At 40.8% G+C, this 23,785-nt stretch overlaps 2 protein-coding genes and 1 long non-coding RNA gene across 10 annotated transcripts in view; 1 reads left to right on the top strand and 2 right to left on the bottom strand.

The window, feature by feature from the left end:
* Positions 1-23,785, bottom strand: part of ITPR1 (inositol 1,4,5-trisphosphate receptor type 1) — a 256,740-nt gene that overhangs the window by 39,000 nt on the left and 193,955 nt on the right. For all 8 annotated transcript variants that reach the window (XM_065552919.1, XM_065552920.1, XM_065552923.1 and 5 more), the window contains 9 exons: positions 21,910-22,090; positions 21,014-21,267; positions 17,924-18,124; positions 15,149-15,259; positions 13,791-13,886; positions 12,331-12,453; positions 11,247-11,351; positions 10,161-10,353; positions 3,883-4,005 (listed from right to left, as the gene is read on the bottom strand). In XM_065552919.1, the coding sequence (XP_065408991.1) occupies positions 3,883-4,005; positions 10,161-10,353; positions 11,247-11,351; positions 12,331-12,453; positions 13,791-13,886; positions 15,149-15,259; positions 17,924-18,124; positions 21,014-21,267; positions 21,910-22,090 (1,387 nt within the window). The remainder of the gene's footprint in view (positions 1-3,882; positions 4,006-10,160; positions 10,354-11,246; positions 11,352-12,330; positions 12,454-13,790; positions 13,887-15,148; positions 15,260-17,923; positions 18,125-21,013; positions 21,268-21,909; positions 22,091-23,785) is intronic.
* Positions 4,885-10,154, bottom strand: LOC135972830 (uncharacterized). Its single transcript, XM_065552929.1, has 2 exons — positions 6,366-10,154; positions 4,885-6,284 (listed from the first exon to the last, which is right to left on the bottom strand). The coding sequence occupies exon 1, from the start codon at positions 8,912-8,914 to the stop codon at positions 7,838-7,840; it is 1,077 nt and encodes a 358-aa protein (XP_065409001.1). The 5' UTR covers positions 8,915-10,154; the 3' UTR covers positions 4,885-6,284; positions 6,366-7,837.
* LOC135972833 (uncharacterized) lies at positions 16,269-19,331 on the top strand. The gene is made up of 2 exons (XR_010589396.1): positions 16,269-16,446; positions 17,710-19,331. It is a non-coding gene; the product is annotated as an uncharacterized LOC135972833 (long non-coding RNA).

Below are 23,785 nucleotides of genomic sequence, written 5' to 3'. Positions count from 1 at the left end.
CTGCACCTCATGACCTCTGCGGAGGCGACTACCGTGGCCGCTGAGTCCATAGGATCCCAGGCTATCTGGAAGGTACCTCTCGCCACCGCTTTGCCCTCGTCCACCAAGACGGCGAACTCCTGGGCTCAGTCCTGTGGGAGGCCCTCCTTAAACTTGTTGATGGAGTCCCACAGGTTGAAGTTGTACCTGGCTATCAGGGCCTGCTGGTTAAACACCCGAAATTGCAGGCTGGCTTTCCAATAAATTTTCCAGCCAAACAAGTCCAGAGTTTTGGCATCTTTATTTTTCGGCGAGCGGCTCGCCTGTCCCTGCCTGTCCCTTTTGTTGATGGGGATACTGCTCGAGGGAGAGACACAGATACTCAAACCCCTTTGCGGGGACATAGTACTTCTCTTCTGCCTTCTTGGAGGTAGGCGGGATGGAAGAGGGGATCTGCCACACAGACTTGGCAATTTTAAGGACCCCTGAGTGGACAGGCAACACGACCCAGGCCGGGGTGGAGGAGGGTATAACATTAAAGAGGTCAGACTCCTCTGCTAGCTCCTCAACCTCCAAGTTCAGGTTGGCAGCCAGCCACTCTTTTGAGCAGGGCCTGGGGCTCCTTGAAGTCATTGGGGGGTCCGACGCGGGTGCCGTCTGCGCCGGGGGCAGCTTGTACGATGCGGCCAGGGAGGAATGGTGGGAATATGTAGGTATACCCCACGGGTTCCAGTATTGCCACTGAGTGGGCCACTGCCACAGAAGCCACGGTCTCGTGGGCCGGTGGTGATTCGCTTTTTCTAGGCGAGGGACAGAACTCTCCTTCAGGCTTGGACCACTGCCCTTCTGGTGATCAGGGCGGCGCTGTAGATCCTGATTCTGCTGACTGACCGTTGTCGGCGACCGGTAAGGAGAGGGTGAGGACCACCGCCTGCCCAAAGAGGAGCCAGAGACTAGTGCCGTGACCAATCCCACACTGGGGTGGTGGAGGGGGGGGGGAAATCGATGCCTGGGAGACTGTCTAGGTGATGGTGATCTGCACCGTGGCAAACTCTGGCAGGAAGCCCGACGATACCATGGGTACGGGGATCGGCGTCGCGACTCAGGTGTCCCGTGCCTTGCAGGCGGAGACCTTGGCGTCAGGGACATGCGTCTTCTAACCGGGGACTGAGGCTGCAGTGCCGGGGTCTGAGGCCACGGTGATCCGGGGACACTCTGCTACTTTAGGGGGCGGTCCCATAACCGGCTTGCCTGGAGATGCTGGGGCCTTGGCCAGGTCCGTCGCCTGGCTTGGTCTCTATGGTGCCTTCTGAGTTTGAGGGCTAAAGTTTTTGCAGATCCTGCACTTATCCTTTCTGTGGGACTCCCCCAAACACTTTAAATAGCTCCCATGGGGGTCACTAATGGGCATCAGCTGGCTGCACAATGAACATGACTTAAAGCCTGGGGAACTTAAAGCTCCGCTCGGAGGCAAAGTCCTAGCCGGGACTCTAACTCCTAAACAACTACTCTAACACTAAACTTAAAGGTCTAACTAAGTACCCATCAATTAACAACAAAGAAGACAGAACAATGGACTGTAAGAACCACTAACGCTCTTGCAATGCAAGACAAGGCGCTCTGACCAACCATCACGGGCGGTAAGAAGGAACAGAGAGGGCGTAGGGTCAGCATCACCTAATAGACCAATGCATGAGCGCAGCACTCAAGAGAGAGCTACAGCCAACCCTCCAGATATAGCTAAGGCAAAAATCTCCAATGACATCTAGAATGGAATCGATATGAGCAAGCACTGGAAGAAGAAGGATTATTTCCTTTTCCCATCTTACTCAGAACCCTGAGTTCCTTTCCATTAGAATCAAAGGGGTGTAACTCATAATCCCACATAAACTGTTTATTAGACATTACACAAACAGCCATAAAATCAGACTTAAAACTTAAACTTCTGATCTTAGAAACTAGACATAGAAATCTGGGGACTGTTTGCTTGCACTTGCTAAATCTTTCCAACCACCGGTGAAACCAGTACCCAGATAATTGCACAACGTTTTACTATATCTTGTGGCAGAAGAGAGAATTCCTGCAGAAACAAGAACCCTACATTCCAGAATTTATCCCAGTTCTTCTCTCTCAAACAACTGTCTCACCAGAATGTCAGAGATCTTGGTCACATGGGACGTACTGTCTCAATGCCCTCATTGGAGAAGACAAACATCATTTTAGATCCCCATTTAACTTATCTGTGCTGATCTGCCTCTTCCCCACTGCTTCTGTAGCTCAGCATCAAATCCTAAATCGATAAATTAAGGCCCTTTAAACTGTAGTTCACCTTATTCCTTTAAAGGTCTAACTAAGACCTAAGAACTATTTTTGTGGCATCCTTTCTGGTGGCTTTCATTTCACACGTAGGGCTCACTGGATTTTGGGCTTTAGTTGGGCTATGGTTGAGATGTATTTGGCTGAAGCTTTGAAACATACAACCCACCACACCACCAGTAAGAGATCTGAGGAGTGGCAAGATGGATCAGAAAGGAAAGCTCAATTGGAGAGAGTACATATCTGCATGTTACCTAGATCCATTTCATATGTACATTATGCCTTCGATATTGCAGCAGGGCCAGTGTCAGAATGATGAAAGAAAGGGAAGCAGAAGTTTGTTCATCGATCACCCTCTCCTGGATGAGGGTTTATTTCTGGGGTTCTCGTTCACCCCACTTTACAGACGTGTGGCAAAAGCCTCTAGTTGCACATTTCTTCCATGCAGTTTTACAAGCAGTGAACTCTCTATATAAAATATAAACACCCAACATGGCATCTTCAATTTCTCCATAGCTTCCAGCTGTGTGTTCTGGCTAAGATGACCCCACGTGTCTCTTCCCCCTGGGAAGTAACCCACTCCTGTAAGGTGTTGAGCCCAAGTACGGGCAGCTGAATCCAATTAAGCCGCAGCTGGAAGTATCTCTCTGAACTGGCTCTGAACCCTTGCTAGAAATGATCACCCCAACCTTAGGTCACTGTTTGATTCAGCAGGGACCGCACAATCCCCTCAAGATCTGCATACCTCATCACTAGCTTCTTCTATAGCAGTGATCTTAAGGACAACTTTTAAAGTACTGTGAAGTGGGCTGAATGACAGGTTGCTGCAGACTAAGGAAGCAAACTCTTCCTCAATCCTCTGGGCAACTTCTCAACTACAGTATGTTGATGAGGCAGCCCAGTGGATGGGGCAAAAGAATGGCATACATAAATCCTAGGCTCTAGTTCTGAATCTTCCATTGTCATATTATATGGTATTGGGCAATTCACTCCTCTGTGACTTACTTTCCCCACCTGTAAAAATGGGGATAAATGTTGCTTGCCCACCTTTGTACAGTACTGAGAGCTACTGCAGGGCTATGTCGAAAGAACATTATTAAGATGTGAGCTAGAGGAAAGTAAAAAATAAATGCTCTTCATATTGTTTAGCAAAATATACAGTTATGAAATAAAACTTGAAAGCAGAACAGTCACATAATTATTGCTGATTTCTTTCTTGGGTAATTTTTCCACGTAGACAGAAATCAGACCCGATATTTTGCTTGCAAACACTTCCGAAGTAGTTTGTATTAAATAGAAAACAGTGCAATTCAATCCTGTTACAACCCCCACCATTTTCCCCTTGCAAGTATTATTTAAAGCAATATTAATGGAGTAATAAAATTGTACACCAGAAAAAAAAAGGATCACAATTTTTATAAATCTCCCCTGCCCTCCAAAAGCCAATTTCCACCCTCATTTCCACCCAAGTATCCTCACTGAAGTTAACAGGGTTACACCACTGTAAGTAAGGGAAGAATTTGGCCTATTGCATCTAATCTGTTCAGATGGGTTTTTTTTTTTTTTTAAATGTCTCAATATTAGTACCTCCTCGGACTCCTTTGAATGGATAGAAAAATGCTACGAGTAGATTCATAAGGACCGCAAGGTTAAACGAAATACTGCTCCAGAAGGACATGTTGCGAGAGCACCAGTACAATACAGGTTGAGCTGTGAAGGAAGAGAAAAACGTGAGTGTTTCAAAGACATCCGAGGCTTGTGGTAAGACAGCACGTCTCCATCAAAGCCCTGTTTATTTACACTTTGCAGAGAAGCACAAGAGCAACTGCAGTAAAAAACAACCACTTGTTCTGAAGTTTATTTGACTGGCCTTTCAGACAACGGACCAAATGTTAAAACAGACACTAGCTTTCGGTATACAAATTACTTTAGCAGTGGCATGAGAATGACTTCAAGAATAGGTTGTCTCCCAAGAAATCCCTGCACATAGAGAAAATAGTTAAGGTTTTCCTCATTATAGTTTGCACTCACTAAATCCAAAACCCTCCAGGTGATTAGGAGCGTGAAAGTTCGTATGTGTTAGCAAGGGTGAGAGAGTATTCTGGCTGCATCCCTCTTTGCTGTGCAGTTCTAGCTGCTCTCATTTGCTGGCTTGTCTACACTAGACTTTCTACCATTCTTAAATGTTCCCCTCTAGTGCAGCAAGCTGGGTAGCAGCAACTGTAGGATTGCCTGTGTAGACTGGCTGTTGGCGTATAAGTCACTGTGTCATCTAGCCCTGAATTAATATACAAAATATAGGGTGTCCACATTGCAGTAAGACAAAAATTTAACCAAGATGTTAAATACATAATACAGCTTCATAGCATACCAACAATAACACCATGGTACCCCAGAGACATGAGACAGCAGCCAATTGGGCTTCTAATTTAATACACTACTGTAGGCCAAGGATACAAACGCTTTCTCCCAGAAATGTAGCTACATAGTACTATGCCGGTAACTAAACAGCTGAACATTTTAAAACTCTTATTTAAGAATGTGTACGAAACACTGAAAACAAACACTCCCCCCCCCCCCCCCCCCAAATAAAACAACCCCTAGTCCTAATTATAATAATCTCTACAACCAGAATTAAGGAGCACAGATCAGAGCTAAAGGATTCATTTTCTGAAATGGTCATGGACCCATTAAGATGAAAAGGAGAGCACTCCGAGAAGCTATCTTACAATAAATCTATCTTCATCGAATTAAAATCCCCTGGAATTTATCTACTGCAGGCATACTGCCTGGTGGTGGGTGCTCTGCAGAAGTCGGTAGTTCTTGCAATCTAAGAAAAATACTCTCATTAAAGGGAAACATGTCAAGCATCCTCCTGCCAAAAAGGAAAAGTACATACATAGAGATGTCATGGTGCAGTGAAAGGAAAGGAGCTCACAGGAAAGTTGAGGGAAGAGAGTTAAAAAAAGCATAACTCATGAGTTACATATGAGGATAAAATAATGAATGCAAAGACCCAGAGCCTCACAACATCCATCTCTCCCTAAGCCCTAACAAATCATTCTCCTTCTTAACAGGTATTCGCAATGTTATTAAGAGGCTAAAGGTAGGTAAAAAAATTATATAATGCCTCATTATACACTGAACTGAAATGCACACAAAAGGCAAATGTGTTGATGAGCTGAATGCTAAGGAATGGCAAATACTAAGGTTTGCAGTCATCATAAAAATATCAAACTTCATTGCACCTAAACCTAGACACATGCAAGACCTCGCTGAAATTATATGCATCAATGCTTTGGGTATATGATGCATTGTTCTCCATATTCTTTTTGTTTTTAATATGCTTTAAACGGAAGGCATTTGTGACCAGCTGGAAACCTGTTTGTACGGAATTAAATTCAGTACAGAGGGTCCACACTGAGCCACAAACACTACCTTGCACTTGCATTCAGGATGTGGCACAGGCTTTCTGCCCTGTGGAGAATCTCACCCTGGTTTTGGTAGGCTTGCTTGAGTGTTTACTAAATCTAGAATGGGAGACTTGTAAAAAATGCTAGTAATTTGCTACCTGACCATAGGGGGAAAATGGATGCTTTGCCATCAATGATTTTGAAATCTATTGAAAGGCTGAATGTACTACGAGCTAATGTCCTGTAGTACCAGCTCATGTTGGAACACATCTTATTATTCCAGAAAGAGATGAACACTGAGCGGTGCCTACCCTCCCTGGACCCAACCAGCACACCTACATCAAAGACATCTAAGACATGTATATGCAAGTCTAAAAGATCAGAAGGCAGATCTAAGTCTCTCAGGCAATGTCTACACTTACCGGGATCGACGCTGCTGTGATCGATGTAGTGGGGGGTCGAAAATTGACTGCTCAGTGCTCTCTGGTACTCCACCAGAACGAGAGGAGTAAGGTAAGTCGATGGGAGAGCATTTCCCGTCGACGCAGCGCAGTGTATATACCGCAGTAAGTTGACCTAAGGTACGTTGACTCCGGCTACATTATTCACATAGCTGGAGTAGCGTAACTTAGGTCGACTTACCCCGGTAGTGTAGACAAGGCCTCAGAGGCATGGAATTATAATTTTAATGAAACTCTTTAGTTGGAAACCTAGAGTTAAGTTTCAACCAGACAAGAAACAAAACACAACCAACTTTATTTGAATGATTATGTCAATAAATATAGTTGACCACTTCCCCAAAGTGTTTCATATTATGCATTGCTAACTATATTATATGTAGAGCAGTGCATTTCTGTATTATTCTTAAGTCATTTTGGGAAGATGCTTACACAAGATTCTGATTCTATCAAAAATATAAAGCTATTGTTAATGCTGAAATAGCTAGCCGCTCCATTTAGTATTCACCAGACAGGTCAAATACATTTCAGGGGATTTGAATAAGTTTTAGACTGTATCTGATCCACACATAACTTTCATGCTTTCAAGTAATAGGATTATAGTTTATTTTTATCTGTTAGAAAAATCACTTTTCTAAGTTTATCCCAGCAGCTGGAACCATATATTCAGTTTTCATTAGTCCTCTAGGGCTTAAGATGCTCAACTTTCATTGACTCCATTGGGAGCTCTGCACATAAGTCTGAGGGCAAGGGAAAGTCTTGCAAAGCAATTGTTATCACATTAGTTTAACTGGCTTGGGTCTCTCTGGAGCTCCAGGCAGACCGTGATAGTTTATAGTTGTACAACTTATTCTGCAAACAATTCCACTGCCTATGCAATTCTACATTTCCTCTAGTAAGCATAGACAGCACTCTAAGCACGTGCATTAATAACACTGGTCTACAATTTTTGAGAAGTCGTCTGCTTCAGAGATAAAATGTGCTATTTATTATGTATTTTGATGTGCTGAATTCAAATATGACAATTAAAACAACTGATTGGCTACTGTTTCTAAGATATTTAAGTTTTTACATTTGATGTCTATGTATATTGTGTAGATAGTAGAGTTTTAATCATAAATTGTAAACCTAGGTCTTTTCATGTGTTTATGGTTGCTTTACATGATAATATTTCACCTGTCCTGTTTATGTAACACTTTAAAAATCAGCAAAAGGGTTATATAAATAAAATCTATTATGAAACAAAAGGCAAAAAACTATTATGTACATAGTTTAGTCCTATTCAGTGTCTACTCAGCGCTTCTTGGCTTGTCTCTTGTATTCATTAAATGGAGCATCTCTTGTCACTGTCCAGCAATAGTCTGCAAGCATTGATGGGCTCCATTTGCCCCGATAGCGTTTCTCCATTGTTGCAATGTCCTGGTGAAATCACTCGCCATGCTCGTCGCTCTCTGCTCCGCAGTTGGGTGGAAAAAAATCTAGATGAGAGTGCAAAAAATGTATCTTTAGTGACGTGTTGCAACCAAGGCTTTTGTATGCCTTCAGGAGGTTTTCCACCAACAACCTGTAGTTGTCTGCCTTGTTGTTTCTGAGAAAATTTATTGCCACTAACTGGAAGGCTTTCCATGCCGTCTTTTCCTTGCCACGCAGTGCATGGTCAAATGCATCATCTCAAAGAAGTTCACGAATCTGAGGACCAACAAAGACACCTTCCTTTATCTTAGCTTCACTTAACCTTGGAAATTTTCCACGGAGGTACTCGAAAGCTGCTTGTGTTTTGTCAATGGCCTTCAAGTTCTTCATCAGACCCAGCTTGATGTGTAAGGGTGGTAACAAAATCTTCCTTGATTCAACAAGTGGTGGATGCTGAACACTTTTCCTCCCAGGCTCCAATGACTGTCGGAGTGGCCAATCTTTCTTGATGTAGTGGGAATCTCTTGCACGACTATCCCATTTGCAGAGAAAACAGCAGTACTTTGTGTATCCAGTCTGCAGACCAAGCAAGAGAGCAACAACCTTCAAATCGCCACAAAGCTGCCACTGATGTTGGTCATAGTTTATGCACCTCAAAAGTTGTTTCATGTTGTCATAGGTTTCCTTCATATGGACTGCATGACCAACTGGAATTGACGGCAAAACATTGCCATTATGCAGTAAAACAGCTTTAAGACTCGTCTTCGATGAATCAATGAACAGTTTCCACTCATCTGGATCGTGAAGGATGTTGAGGGCTGCCATCACACCATCGATGTTGTTGCAGGCTACAAGATCACCTTCCATGAAGAAGAATGGGACAAGATCCTTTTGACGGTCACGGAACATGGAAACCCTAACATCACCTGCCAGGAGATTCCACTGCTGTAGTCTGGAGCCCAACAGCTCTGCCTTACTCTTGGGTAGTTCCAAATCCCTGACAAGGTCATTCAGTTCACCTTGTATTATGAGGTGTGGTTCAGAGGAGGAGGATGGGAGAAAATGTGGGTCCTGTGACATTGATGGTTCAGGACCAGAAGTTTCATCCTCTTCCTCTTCCTCGTCTGACGCAAGTGAGAATGATTCTGGTGCATCAGGAACCGGTAGTCCTTCTCCGTGGGGTACTGGGCGTATAGCTGATGGAATGTTTGGATAATGCACAGTCCCCTTTTTCTTCTTTGACACACCTTTCCCAACTGGAGGCACCATGAAGAAGTAACAATTGCTGGTCTGATCTGTTGGCTCTCTCCAAATCATTGGCACTGCAAAAGGCATAGATTTCCTTTTCCTGTTCAACCACTGGCGAAGATTTGTTGCACAAGTGTTGCAGCATATGTGTGGGGCCCACCTCTTGTCCTAATCTCCAATTTTGCAGCCAAAATAAAGGTGATAGGCTTTCCTAACCATAGTGGTTATACTGCGCTTTTGTGATGCAAAAGTCACTTCACCACAAACATAGCAGAAGTTATTTGCGCTGTTCACACAAGTACGAGGCATCTCTGCTCACTTTGGCTAAACAGAAATGTGTCCCTTTGCAAAATCAAACACTGACAAATAAGAGAGCACGACACTGTATGATTTCTAGAGCTGATATAGGGCAATTTGTTCAGCAGAGTGATGTAAGCTTCGTTATGATTGCATCATCCATGACTTTTAGGAATAACATGATGCAATTCATATCATGGATGATGCAATACCAGCTTCAGATTGCATCATTCATTGTTTTGCCTAAAAACAAGTCCTGTCCAAACCCAGTCATAGATTTATTCATAGATCCAGTCAAAGATGTATTTTAGTCATTTCTGGTTTAAATTGAGATCCCTTCCCTTTATAACTCACTTATCCTCCACCATTCCCAAGTCAAGGGTAGTATATACTGACCCAATAGCATATCTTGAAAACTAGAGCCAATCAACAATTTTAAGCATCATTTTCGTTCTCAATGACCCAGAATTAGTAAAGTTTGACTACATTTATTTCAGAAGCATTTTGGCTGTAGAGCAGTGTAACTAGAGTCCTGGAGGGCAACATTTGCCAACAGATACCACAGTTATTCCCAGCACATAGATTAGGAAATAACCGCATTCTCTCTGATACTGACAAAGTGTCATTGTTGGCAAATGCTGACTTTTTAATGGTGACAACTGTACAAGGGCCTCAGACAGAAGTACATGTTTGTTTTAGATAATCCGAATAGAAATATTAGTTTAGAATTTTAAAATATTGAGGCAGAAAACAGATTATGTTCTAGTCTTGTATGAAAATCACAGTAAAACTAACCTCAGTGTAACTGTGAAATATCTCTGTTTGAGAATACTTGTTTTTTAACATTTTTTTTTAAACACTATTGAGTCGCAACATAACGTTACCGTGCAGGAGAGCTGGGTATTTCAAATACAATTCAGTGTCACTACCACACTGGGGAAAAGATTCGCTATGAAATCAAGATTTAGTATTCTGAAGACCTTTATTATAAAACACAACTTTTCTTCAGCCTGAGACGTTAGTATTTCCAACCTACCTCTCAATTTCTTTTGCCAGTTCATTTCATTGAAGAGGTCTTCTGATCTCAAGAAGAAATCATTGATCTTACTGCCTTGTTCATCTCTTTCTGTGGTGTAATATATCCGTAGTTTAGATTCCTTGGTGAGGAATTCGCATATACTCGGCACAGGGAAGACTATTTGCTCCATTGTACGGTCCAATCTCACAATCTAGACAATACAGATTTTTGAGTTTGCAGAGTTGTTTTTTGTGCATTGTTTCAAAATAATGGGAATGTGGTAATGTCTGATACTTTTAAAATGTACTGAAATTCTACAATTTAAACATCAAAACCATTGGATCAGTGGTTTATTAGAACATTATGACAGTAATTTACTACTTACTTTACATTGACCCTGCATTACAATATCTTTTATACTCTTACCATGGCATTACTGTTCTAAGTTAGGATTTTTAGAAGATCTAAAGGAGCTAAGTACTCATCTCCTTTTGAATTTCAATGGAATTTGGGTATCTAACTTAGTCACCATAGAAAATACCAACACACTCACACTATACAAGCAAAATCAACTATTGTTTTATATATAGGAGCTAATTTTGATTGCTGTTATCTTATAAATTACACAAGCTTTTAAAAATCACCCCATGACATCCAGTTAAGTTTTCAAAAACACTCTAGTTTGGCTTAATGTCTGTCAAATCTCATTTTGTAGGGAAAAAAAAGTGTTATAAATATGCTCTAACTTTCCCTATGGGTTCAGTGATAGTATTGGCCAAACTATATTCTCTTGATTCAAGTTGCACTTCAATTTGCAAGTAGGCTTCTCTGTAGTTCTGCCTGTAAAACTGAGCCAGAGTCAGGGTATCCACTCAGACAGTTCAAAAATAGTTCCCCCGGAAGAGGCAGGAAAAAAGCCCTACACCCACATGAAGGACAGAATAATCCACACCTAGGTGGCTAGTTTAAGACAACCACCAGAATCAAAATGCACTTAACAGAGAAACTGTTTTTAAGGGGAGTCTCCTTCCAGGAAGGTGATTTTTTGCATCCTGAGGAACACCCAACCCAGCATGAGCTGGCATTCATGATTTCCTTCTTTACCTCAATCTGTGCTGTGTGCTTGGCATAGAACTCCAGAGCTTCATCTCCTTCTATCTGACCTCCAGGCTTCAGCATGTTCTGCAGCTCTTTGTTATGACGAGCCAACTAAAATAAAGGAAGGCAAAGGGAGTGGAAGACACAAGATGTCTCTCTTTAACATTAATTTCTAATTTTTGGTGGAAAAAAGGAACAGTACCCAGTCAGCTGCTAAGAAGAGGGCAAAGTTGGTAGAAGGTTTGTTATATTTCAACCAGGCACCATTTAGATCTATTTTGGGAGATAGAGTGTGACTAGAGGAGTTGCCTTTTTTGTTTGATATCCATGTTGTATTCCTCTCTTCACAAGTTCTCCACTATCTGAATCGAGAAAGGTTTTTTGGGGATTCTGGTACAATGCACCCTTCCACACACGTCATCTCTCAAGTTGTGTGCAGGTAGGACTCTAATAATTCAAGTACCTAAAGGAAGGATGGTGGAAGATTTTGCTTCTACTAATAGTAGTGGCACTAATAGCAAGATGGTACTACAAAGCTTTAAACTCAGACCATTTTAAAAGTGGCAGAATGGTGGTTTGATCTACTCACGGGCAACACGAACAAGGAATTCCTACTGGACAATTGCAATATACTATAAGCTCTTGCTTACTCCTTCCATGGTCTTGTATTGGTGTTTGGAAAGTACAACAGGATTAACAAATGTGTTTAGACCAGGCTCCAGTAGAGTGGATGGGGGACAGAGCAATACTGGATTGTACCACAGCAGAGACTAGCCTGTGTAATATTTTTAAAGAAAACAACACAAATTCAAGAACGTGACCAAATTGTGCCAACAATTCAGAATTGCCATTTTTGAATGTGTTAGGGTAAAGATTAGGTTTGACTCCTATTGGGAATTATGGGGATATAGAAAGAAGAGAGAAGGATACTGTGTTGAGTTCCACCATGAACCTCTTGAAGAAGAATTCTGTCCTAACTACAAAGACATCAGTTGGGAAATTAAAGCAAATCTCGAGAAAAACTAGATTACTTACTAATCTTCACTCTTGTACACATTAGACACTGCCATAGCTATAAATGCAGTTATACCTGATGAGCTAATATGTAAATATTGTGCCCCACGTTCCTAGGAGATGCTGCAAGATCTTCACCATTCTCTCCATCCTCAAACTCTACCTCACCTTGCATATATGCCTTCTTTATCACTTCCACCTAGGAAGAAAAAGCGAGAAAGACACAGGCATCTGAGATTTAATAATAACTCCGATTTTCAGGTTAAATTCTGCCAATAGCTCTCCATTCAGAACTCCCACAGAAGTCAATGGAAGCTTTAATGGGCCGCAGGTTTAAAACAAATAAAAGGAAGTTCTTCTTCACACAGTGCACAGTCAACTTGTGGAACTCCTTGATTGAGGAGGTTGTGAAGGCTAGGATTATAACAGAGTTTAAAAGAGAACTAGATAAATTCATGGAGATTAAGTCCATTAATGGCTATTAGCCAGGATGGGTAAGGAATGGTGTCTCTAGCCTCTGTTTGTCAGAGGGTGGAGATGGATGGCAGGAGAGAGATCACTTGATCATTACCTGTTAGGTTCACTCCCTCTGGGGCACCTGGCATTTGCCACTCTCGGTAGACAGGATACTGGGCTGGATGGACCTTTGGTCTGACCCAGTACGGCCATTCTTATGTTCAAATATACATCCGAGCACACAGTGTATGGCCATCAAGCATAAAGCAGGAAGCCAAGACTCATGAAGCAGGAGACTGATGAACTCTGCTTCGTATCCTTAGACCCTCTCAATCTCTGAAGGGTAAATTAACTGCTCTAAAGGAATTTTAGATCTCCCCTCATTTTCATGTAATATATTCCAGTTGGTACAAGCTATACAAGATTTTTACAGCTGGCATCTGCTGTCAATTTTTTCCTACATCAGATCCATTTGACTCAATGGAAGGAAAACCTAAGTAAAGACTGAAACTTTATCCTCAACTCACCCCGTTGTTCCTGGATAATACAGTGCTTGCAGTATGTTGTGTCATGCTCTGATCTAAAAGTTTCAACTGTACTTTGAATTTTCTGGCTTGTTTTTGTCTGTTAATATATAAACAGCCCTGGGAGATGGCTAGAGTTTACTGAGCAGCTTTTATACCATCATAAAATTGTAATTCTTTGACGTTCTCTCAGTCAGATGGTTTACAACAGTAAATTTCCTGGAATAAAAGATTCATATAGTCCTTCCCTTTCATTATACACTGGCGAAGCTATTGCTCTCTCTCCAGTAGTCAGTGTTGCCTCCTTAACCACTTCTGCTATTGGCAAATTAAAATGGGCCTGTGAACCAATAGCTATCCTTTCCATCAAATCCTGGAAAGCTCTTCCAAATTGTTAGTGACCTATGGCACAGACCACTTGTTACTGACCTATGGTACAAGATCTAAAGTTTGCCCTGTAATCTTAATCAACCACGTGGAACTACAATGGGTTCCTGCTATGCTGCCAAACGACTTTGTGGACGTCGGATGCTTAGGAGTGGCATAAGGAACTTACCAGTTCTTTTGGTCTCATATTGTAAAGTATTCTCTCCGCGTTCTCGCTGTCATGCCTGCTCTCCATGATTGCCAACAGTAATTTGGAGGCATTGTTCTGGTGGAAGGAAAGAAGAAAAACGCCAGTCACCGTCAGGTGACAAAAAACCTCAGCAAAAGCCATCTGAACTCTAAAATAGAGTCCTTTGAGCCCAGCATCCAGTAAGTCAACAGCACCCATACAGCTAAAACCCTGCCCAACACAGAATATTTACAGTAGTCGCTGTGAAGAGAAGTCAAATGAACTCAGTAAAGCCTTTGGCTTCAGTTTCCTAATATTTTTAGAACTGCAGAGTTGTTTTCTTTTAAAGTGACTGTAGCATTAGTAGATTCTACTACTCATGAGCACTGGGCTCGCATTTAGCCAAGATGCTGTAGGTTAAGACATAAGACAACCAGATTAAAGATCAGATCTACTTTACTGCTTTTTAACTGAAAATCATTCTGAAACCCGGTCATGCCAAGTGATACAGGGAGGAAATAAGAAAACACCACAAGGCATCAGACTACTTGAATATGAACAATAAGACTAAAATCTATCACAGTTGATATTAAAAAACAACATTGTAATAAAGGTATTTAATTTGAAAGAATAATGTAAATTGATTCTAAATTTCAAGTCTTTTTTATTTAGAAGAAGAAAACAACCCATGGTACCGATAATAATGCCGTGAGTCCACAAAGAAAACAACTAGAAATAGCATTATAAAAGAGGGGCCACAAGTAAAACAGGAAATATTGCAGAAACGTGTTGTTGAAGTAGAGCTACTGTGTATCTATAGCAGCTTTAAGGTAACTCCATAGCACACTTTGATCCAATATGAGTTGTTAATTATTTCAGCATGAAGTCTGAACTGCCTATGAATGACATTGAATAATTCTTGATCATGAGACTGTACCAATATAACTTGTATCAATAGGAACAAAGCATTAGGAACCTAAATATGTATCGGGGAAATGGCATTTTTCTTATATCTGTGGCAGTCTGACAGAAAGTTAGTATGGTATTTATCAACAGTATTGTATTTCTAATATGGGAATTAGATTAGGCTCTCTCGACTGGGAAAACATTTTTCAGATTTAGGGTGTTTATATTGGACATTGCACTGGTATTACTGCAAGGGTTAAACAAACATCTGTCTCTTAAAACTCATCTTTTATATTTTTTTCATTCAGTTGTCAGGCAGAATCCCACAACTCAATTTTATAACAGTTATGACCACAGTGAGATATTAAAAAAAAAAAAAAATCTGACTTCAGCTACAGGCTCTTGCTTCATCCCATTGGCAAAGTATAGCTCATTGTAGAATATCCACTTGCCTTCAGTTCTAATACAAGGTCCATCCTCTTTTTCCCCAAAGGGTTGATGTCATTGAGAATTAATGCTGTGATGATATCAATACCGTTGGATTCATGAGTAGCAATGCAGTTCTGTGCAGAGAAAATCATCATTGTAAACCACAGTGAAAAGTAACCTAGCTAAACAACAATTTTAAACACAGTTGACCCAACTATCCCTAACCCAAGAGAAGAGTCACCTTTTTCTCATCTCCCCTCAGACAGGTCAGATGGATGAAAGGAATTTTTCGATTCAGTAAATGGATTCAATATAAAAGGCTAAAAATTTCTAGTTTCAAATGTGACTACCATCATCTCTGTGATGACCTACCAAAAATGACTGGGCTGAGAAAAGCCCCACAGCACAGCACCTGATGAACTAACAGCCAGCAGGCACACTTTGGCATGAACGCAGAGCTTACTGCTAAGGGAGAATGCACTGTTTTAATAAAGGTATGGGAGGGGTTTTTTTTTTTAAACCCCCATATGCCAAGCTCTTTTCAAACAGCTAATATATGTTTCCATAATTTCTAGGCTTGCTCTTAAAATTTTGTGCATCTTACTCAAAGATTTTTAAACTTGGCAACCTGCTTGCTGGATTCACAATTTTGAATCTGTTTGTGTGTCTATTTCCAGTTGCAAATATGTACAAAGATAATTATTCCACTGGATATGCAGTCTGTTCTGCAGAGATATACTTTCCTATTATGATTAACTTACATGTACAACTCCGTGAATGCTTTCCCATAGCTGCAATTTTGTTTTATTATTGAATTATCCCTCAGTATGTTTTGTTTAGCTTTACTGTGAATTACATTTAAGTGCACAAAAATGATGTAGTATATTATTAAAGTGACAGCCTTCCACTTAATCATGGTCAATTCAGCTTCTATTTTTAATGGCCCTTTACATATGTTAATGAAAAGAGAATAAGTAGTATCCAGTAGTACTGAACAAAAGCATATTCATTAAACTACCCCCTGCTAGGGTCTCAGCATAGCTGCAATTATCCACCATCGTATGGTGTATTATTTTAATAGCATACAGTGTACAGGTTTCCTTGAAGGAAAAAATTTAAAGGCCATATTTCTTTCCTATACAGTTAGAGATGGCATATACATCCTGATGGATCATTCTGCACTGTGCATACAAGAGGTTTCAATAAGATTTAAGTTGGAAAAGGAAGCAGACATCCACATTTGTATATACAGATCTTGTTTTCTAAGCCGATTGAATCCACAGCTGGACAACTGGTCTGGTATAATATGACACTCAGCACCGTACGTTTTGTTGGTAATGGGTATTTAACAAGCACTATTTGTTAGTGCATACTAGAGAGTTGGAGGGTTTTGAACTATTTTGCCTTCCCTGGCTAACTCAGTCAGCATCCACCTACAGCAGCTATCCATTTAGCATGGATAAATCCAGACATTTACCCCTTATCCTGTTCACTGAAACTGTTAACAAGAACCATGTTTAGATCAGGGTGAGGGACGGGGCTGCTTTGTAGCTTGGTTTTAAAAAATAGTTGCGCCATATATAAGGATATTGAGATCCAGGTGGTAAACTGGAGCAGCAGAGCTATGAGATATATTTATCATTCACTTTTGACTATGTCACCTATCCTCCATTCACCAATGTGTGCTCCTGGAACGCATTTTATTATCTCGGTCCCTGAGTGGCTTCAAACACCTGCTATTTAAGCAAACAAAATCAAGCTACCAGAGAAATCTTTCCTCCTTCTCCTTCACCCAAAATTATCTTAACTCAGAGGCATCGGATGAGCAAGGTTTGGTCCTGGGTCACAAACATTTTTTTTTTTAAACTGTGATGGGATGACTGGGATAACTCACTTATGGCTTCACCATTCATATACAATGAGACCATTTAAAACCTCTACACCATACTACAGTTATCACATATTCCCGATTTACCATTGTTCCCTGTCCATGATACTGGTATTAGTCAGTACCATGTTTAAACATTCTTTCAACACAGTTTCACAGAGTTTAGAGAGGGCTTCCCTTATCACCCTGCCAAATGCTTGTCTAGAACTTTACCTCATCTATTACCTGTGTATATATAATGTGAGTATAATGAGCCCATGTGTCAGTGAGGCAGAACCTAGGACACACATAAGCCATTAGACAGCAATAGTAGTAGCAAGCACTTATCTTCAGCCAATAGAGGGGGACATAGCACATTTAGGCAGCTTGTCACACACATCTCCTGTCACAGAAAACATCTGAAGTCCACAGGAGTTCAAATCCTCAAATGGTTACTATTTCCACAACAACTCTACTGCTCATTAGTGGGGATAAACCCAGGACTTTCAGTACCAAAGCACAAGCCTCTCCCCCACTTGTGCTGGAGGGCACCGGCTTTCTTTCCCCACAATCTGTGATAGGCGTTTGCTACACCAGCAGCTTGGCTAGAAAAGGATTCAGATTGTCCAGTTTGCCTAAATATCCTATATAAGGCAACACAAATCCTAATCTACCTACAAGGATGCTAACTGAGTTTTATTTTTATTTTATTCCTAGGGAGGAGGAGAAAACAGTGAGCCCTGTACATAGAGAAATAAATCTTGATAAGATCATACAGTTAAATATCACCATGGTCAGGTGAGCAATATAAATGGCATCACAATGGAATTTATAGCTGATGAAATGGATTTTGGGGGCCTAAATGCAGCAGCACAAACATCACATGCGTGTGGAGGATGGGTCATTCTTTCTATGGCTGTGGCCACATTACCTGGTTTTCGTGGCACGGTCCCTGACAGTACTCGGTCAAACTTTCCAGTGTCTGGTTGATCAGTGCTACGTTTTTCTCATTTATATACAGACCAAGAAGCCCAAGTCCTCCAGTCGTGCTTCCACAGATACAGTCCAGAAACTGCAGTGTCTCACACACCAAGTTATAGTTAGTTTTGTTGTTTTGACAGCGTAGGAAGTTCTGTAGTTAAGTGTCAAAGAAGAAAAACAACAACATAGAAAATGAACTTTAGAGTGTAATATTTGACTAGATTCATTGGATTTAAGTTTACACTTTGTGATGTCAATGCTAATTTTTAGTATGGTTGCATAACGGAAATGCCTCATGAAAAAAAAAATGTTTTACGATTTAAAGAAAGCTTTATTTCTTGTACAACTGTTGTAAAACTTCTTTCACTTTCTTTGACTGCACTGCTCTCGCTCACTTTCTCTCTCATGGCCTGCTGGCAATAGAGTAATGTGTGTTATGTGCTAGAAGAGCATGCAGACTGTGGGATACACTTGATTCTATGGACCATACAGATCTAAGAAAACCGGCATTCATATTCATATTCCCCCCCCCCCCCCCCCCCCCAACAATCAGAGAAGAATCTCTCTCCACACAAAAGACCTTCCACTAGAGTGGAGAGAAAACAATTCTCTAGTTCTGGGTTTCATATCACCATATGCAAGTGTCAAAGAGACTCCTGACTGCAACTCCTGGAGAAAGGCAACTTCAAATATAATTTTCTCAGTTCCACTTCTTCCAATATAATTATAGCTTGAAACTGTTGATTAGGAACAGTTCTTGCAATAACATGTCACATTTAACAGCATGGGTTAAATATGCTTCATCTTTTATGTATTCCAAGGCTTCCCCCTTGGAAATACTTGATTGAAGAGGACCAATTACTGGAAAATAATTTCCCAGTGACTCAATACAATTTGTCAGGACATTCCCAGTGGCGTTCTGTAAGGAGGAACTGACAACCCCACTGTTTTTTCCTAGAAGTTTCAGCATGACACTTCCCATCTAGCCTGCTTCTAATGAGTTATACAACACTGGACTTCAAAGGCCAATCTCCACACATCCCGCCCTTCCTCTCCTTCCCTTCCCCCCGCCCCCCCAAAAAAACAACAACAAGGTATTAGAGGAACAGAATGTATCGGACTTTGGAACAGGCAAGGTCTCTTGCCTACAAGTTTGCAGAGCACCGTTGCTAACTGACTGCTTCTAGTGATTGTCCAATGACTTTTTTCTTTTTAAGGCAAAGACTGAGATGTTGCCAGATTCAACAGAAGGCTAAGATAAAAAGGCAAGCACTGTAGATGAATGAGGATTAAAAGTGACAATGATTCAGTGTACTTCACCTGATTGCTCACTTAGTATCTTGACTTTTGATTAGTTTTCCAGGCAGTGAAAAAAGGTTGGAGGCTACAGAGATCAGAGCTTCCAAAAAAAAGCTCTGAAACAAATACTTCCACTGGCAGGAAAATCTCTCAGTGGAAAGGGATTTAAACCTTCCATTTTGTAGAAGCTGGACTATTAATAGCATTAGAATGTCTCTACAGGATTTTTAGCCCAGAGACAGCAAGAGTAATAGGAACAAAAGAGAAAACAAAATATGATTATACACGTTGAATGCAAACTTATGGAAGACTAAACTCCTATGGCCGTAGTGGCATATTGCCTGGTCAAGAAATCTCAGTCAATCTATAGGCTAAGGTCTTTAACCTAGGAGCTAAAATAGGTGGCCGAATACAAGAAGTGGGGGACACAACGCTTGGGTTAGCAAAGATGTTAACAGTAACTGTCAGACAGTAAGGATGAAACTGGGCTCAAGTCCACAGGACTATGCAGCTAGAAAAGACCGTGAAAGAGTCCCAGAATCATATGCAGAACATTTAGAAAACCAAGGACAAAAAATATAAATAAAAAATAAAAATAAATATTCTTCCTGTCAGGCTACCTGAAGATATGGAGAGCAAAGATCTGGTCTTCAGAGACATGGATCCAAACCACCTTAAAAAGTTAGTCATAAGCAGTGGTTCTCAAACTTTTGTACTGGTGACCCCTTTCACATAGCAAGCCTCTGAGTGTGACCCCAGTTATAAATTAAAAACACTTTTAAATATATTTAACACCATTATAAATGCTGGAGGCAAAGCAGGGTTTGGGGTGGAGGCTGACAGCTCACGACCCCTCATGTGATAACCTCATGACGCCCTGAGGGGTTCCGACCCCCCAGTTTGAGAATCCCTGCTTATGAACGTTTAACACAGAATGAGCCCACTAGATACTTGGTCCATGCCAGGGAGCCAAAAGCTAAAATAATGAGCTCCCACAACTACTGAGGCCAGCAGGGAATGCTGCAAGCCATGTAGAAGATGAGCACCTTTAAATATTAGAAGAGGGGATTTCTGTGTTCCTTTGGGAATTCAATAGGAACGGATCTTTTTTTTCCACCTCACCCCTCATCACTCCTCTCCTAGAACTAATCATTGAAGGCTTACCTAGTTCTACAACTGGATGCCTGGACTTCATTGATTTTATTACACATTTTATGCAGCATCATATACACCAGTTTTGGAATGGATATCTACACAGAGATGGGTAGTTGCAATGTGGATTGGCTAAGCTGTGTCTGTATGGAATTGCCTCCAAACGTCTCATAAATGTATACCAGGATGTCAGAGATCTTGTCTGTAAATACAGACCTCTTAATCAAGATGGGACCTGACCTGGAGAAAGTATTAACAGTAAAAAAGCCAAGCTCAGCTATTTTCAGAGTATTGTGTTGAGAATTATTCCTGCTGAGCTAGGATGAATAAAGAGGGGTTGGGGACAGGAAAGAGCCAGGGAGAGAAGAGAAAGTGCCTTCACGCCATATGTGGTGGCCATAGACAGACTTCATTTCAGCACAGTTTTTGTCAAGCAATCCACAAAATATCCTGTTCGTTGGGATTTGAGAGATGAGGGCATGCATGGCTCTCTTAGGTCAACTGAGGCTGTACTGGGAAAGTGGCACAGATTAGAGAGGTTGATGTGATGGCAATGCCTTAACTCTACATGCATATCTGCCTATGGTACCTGTAGATCCCGGTTGTGGTTTTCACAGAGTAGCTGTAAGAAACGGAGAATGGGCTGCATTATTGTAATCACAGCACTCATCTCCAAGTCATCTTTGTTCTTGTCTGGTGCAGACTGTGGTCCATCTGCAGCTGAATAATGGTCATCAGGATCAGCTTCCCTCCTGTATGTATTATAAGCCTTTCTTGTAGCAGCAGAGGCCTCTAGCAACTGATCCCGGACTTCCTCTGTAATTTGCGTTGTGGGCTCTTTCACTAGAATACATGAGAATGGAACATATGAAAGACCTTCCACCTGGTAATCTGAACAAAAGGATTAGGGGATAAAAAAAAAAAAATCTATTCACACATTTCCTATTAAAGTTTTACACAGAGACCAGCTCATCACCTTCATAACCTTTTCAACAAGCATGTTTAGTACAATGAAAGAGACTGGGTTTAGGATGATAGCATGTTACCCTTTTCAACAAATCACAGTAAAGTTTTTAATCCTTATATTAACCTGTTAGGGAACAGATCACAGGCACATAACACCATTAGGAGTTTTAGAAGAAGACCTGTTGTGTAAGAAGCTATTTCTCCAGTCCTGAGTTATTTTTAGAAAGGCACTGACCATAACCTACAGTCCAGGGCCATTACGATCGATCAGATTTAGGCAGCATCTCAGGCTAGACAAGTTGGAAGAGTCCCATCTCAAATACATTTCATCATTTCAATAGTACAATCTCACAAATGGATGGAGAGAGAATGCTGCTCTTGAGATCCCAAGGCAGGATACCACTGATCTCTTAACTTTGCTCTGTGGATCACAGCACTACTGCATCAATCACAAGGAGTTCAATAAGTACAGTGCCTTGCTCCCATGTCACTTTTCAAAGCAAAGAATTGGAGATTTACCTCTTTTCCTAACTGGTGCATCTCTGTCTGAGTCCTCATCTTTCTTTTTATTTCCCAAGTCACTGGTGTTTACTGTGACTGTAGCCTTGATTTCTTGTTGTGCCACCTTCATGCGGTCATAGAAAACCTTAAAGAACTTTTCAGATTTCTTATCTTCTGTTAGTCGGCAGAAGAACGAATGCTACCAAAGAAATGGAACAAGTATATATTTTATACAGAGGCTTGAGTCAAGAAATTATTTCACCTGCCCTTATATCCAGTGCACTATGGATTGAAGGACTAAAAATTTAATTAGCTTTCAGCACAGACAGAACTCTAGAGGAACGAAGACTAGATCGTCTAGTTAAGGAGTCCAAAAATGTGTCTCAGTTACATTAGCTTTGTTATTAATATTTCCAAATATACTTTTAAAGAAGATAGTGCAATTGATCATGTTATCCCCGGTACATTTATATGGTACACTTCTCCTTGTACCTTCCAGGTAAGCACAATTTATACATATTTGGGTCTCAGCTCATCGAAGCCAAACATTAGCAATGAAATATACAGATAACACTGTCCTTCCTGCAGTCCCTGTTGAGTCAAAATGATTGTGGCTCATAGGTTTAACATTCAACACTAATCTCAGAACCCTAAAATGTACAAACAGGACAAAGATTTTTTTTTTCCCAATTTGGAGTTTCTGTGCTTTGATCTGTCTGCTGCAGAGCTATTTAAATATATATAAAATCTTAATTCTCTCTCTAACATAGCTTTAGAAGCAACAAAAAAGCTCAAAGTATTAACCAGTTTTTAATATTTGTTGTTAATTTGTTTTTCTGTCCATACATGTAGAAAGACAATTTTTCCCCTGAGACTGAGGAGAATGCAAATCACATACAGGTCAAAGGAGCCAACACAGTAAGCAATCAGACAATTTCTTATGAAACCAATATGCTGTTACATAAATCAGGATCAGAGCTTACACACGACTGGAGGATGAACTTGTAAGTGGGTCACCTTATGCAGAGTATTATGAAATTAGTTAGCATTCTGTTGCGGCTCATGATCCAACAGCTTCCCATGATGAATAGGGACGAAGTCTGATTTATTGAGAAGACAAATTACAAAGGGGAATGGCAATATATCTTGCATGCTGCTCTGAGAAACAGACTACACAAGGCAATCCTTGGAATGTCTATCTTTGATTACTCCCTGGCAGTTCTGGTTAGAACAGGAGCAGAGGGACTTGCTTTGAAAGACTAATGTTACCTTTTTGATTCCCGTGGAAGAGTGGGAGTGCTACTATTCAAACCTCGTGGCTGATACCTACATGAGACCCCATGAAATTTGGAGCAGTCTCTACCAAACCAGGAAGGCCTTAATTACCTCTAGTTGGAGGGAATTAGTTGGCCAAGAAAAAAACAGAACAAAGTAATTTTAAAAATGGATAAAAAATGTATAAAACCTATACAAAATCTTAGTTTACTAGGCAGATTTTATACTCAACTATAACCAATAGGTCTGTCAAATAATTGCTAGAAGGGGACAAATAAGAAACTAAGATAATATTGACTTCATTACACTGAATTAATCTACCAGGAATACAGGACAATACAGACCATCCCACGCAGAAGCAAACCTCTGGGAGAAATTGTGAACTACATTCTGAAAACCAGTTAAAACAATTGCATCAGACAATTAACCTCAGTAACACATAGGAATGTTTTTAACCTACAGATAAAAAAAATTTCAAAAGCCATCTATAGAGAAGCTAGTCAAGGACTGAGCTGTGGTTTTCTTTTTTAAAATGCTGTCCTTGAGCACATGCATAGTATATTACAGTATATACTGGCATTAAACACCTCTGTTAGACAGGCTTGGCTTTGAAAGTATT

Source organism: Chrysemys picta, chromosome 7 (assembly GCF_011386835.1).
Source record: "Chrysemys picta bellii isolate R12L10 chromosome 7, ASM1138683v2, whole genome shotgun sequence".
Lineage (NCBI taxonomy): Eukaryota > Metazoa > Chordata > Testudines > Emydidae > Chrysemys > Chrysemys picta.
This window is presented reverse-complemented; position numbering and strand designations above follow the sequence as displayed.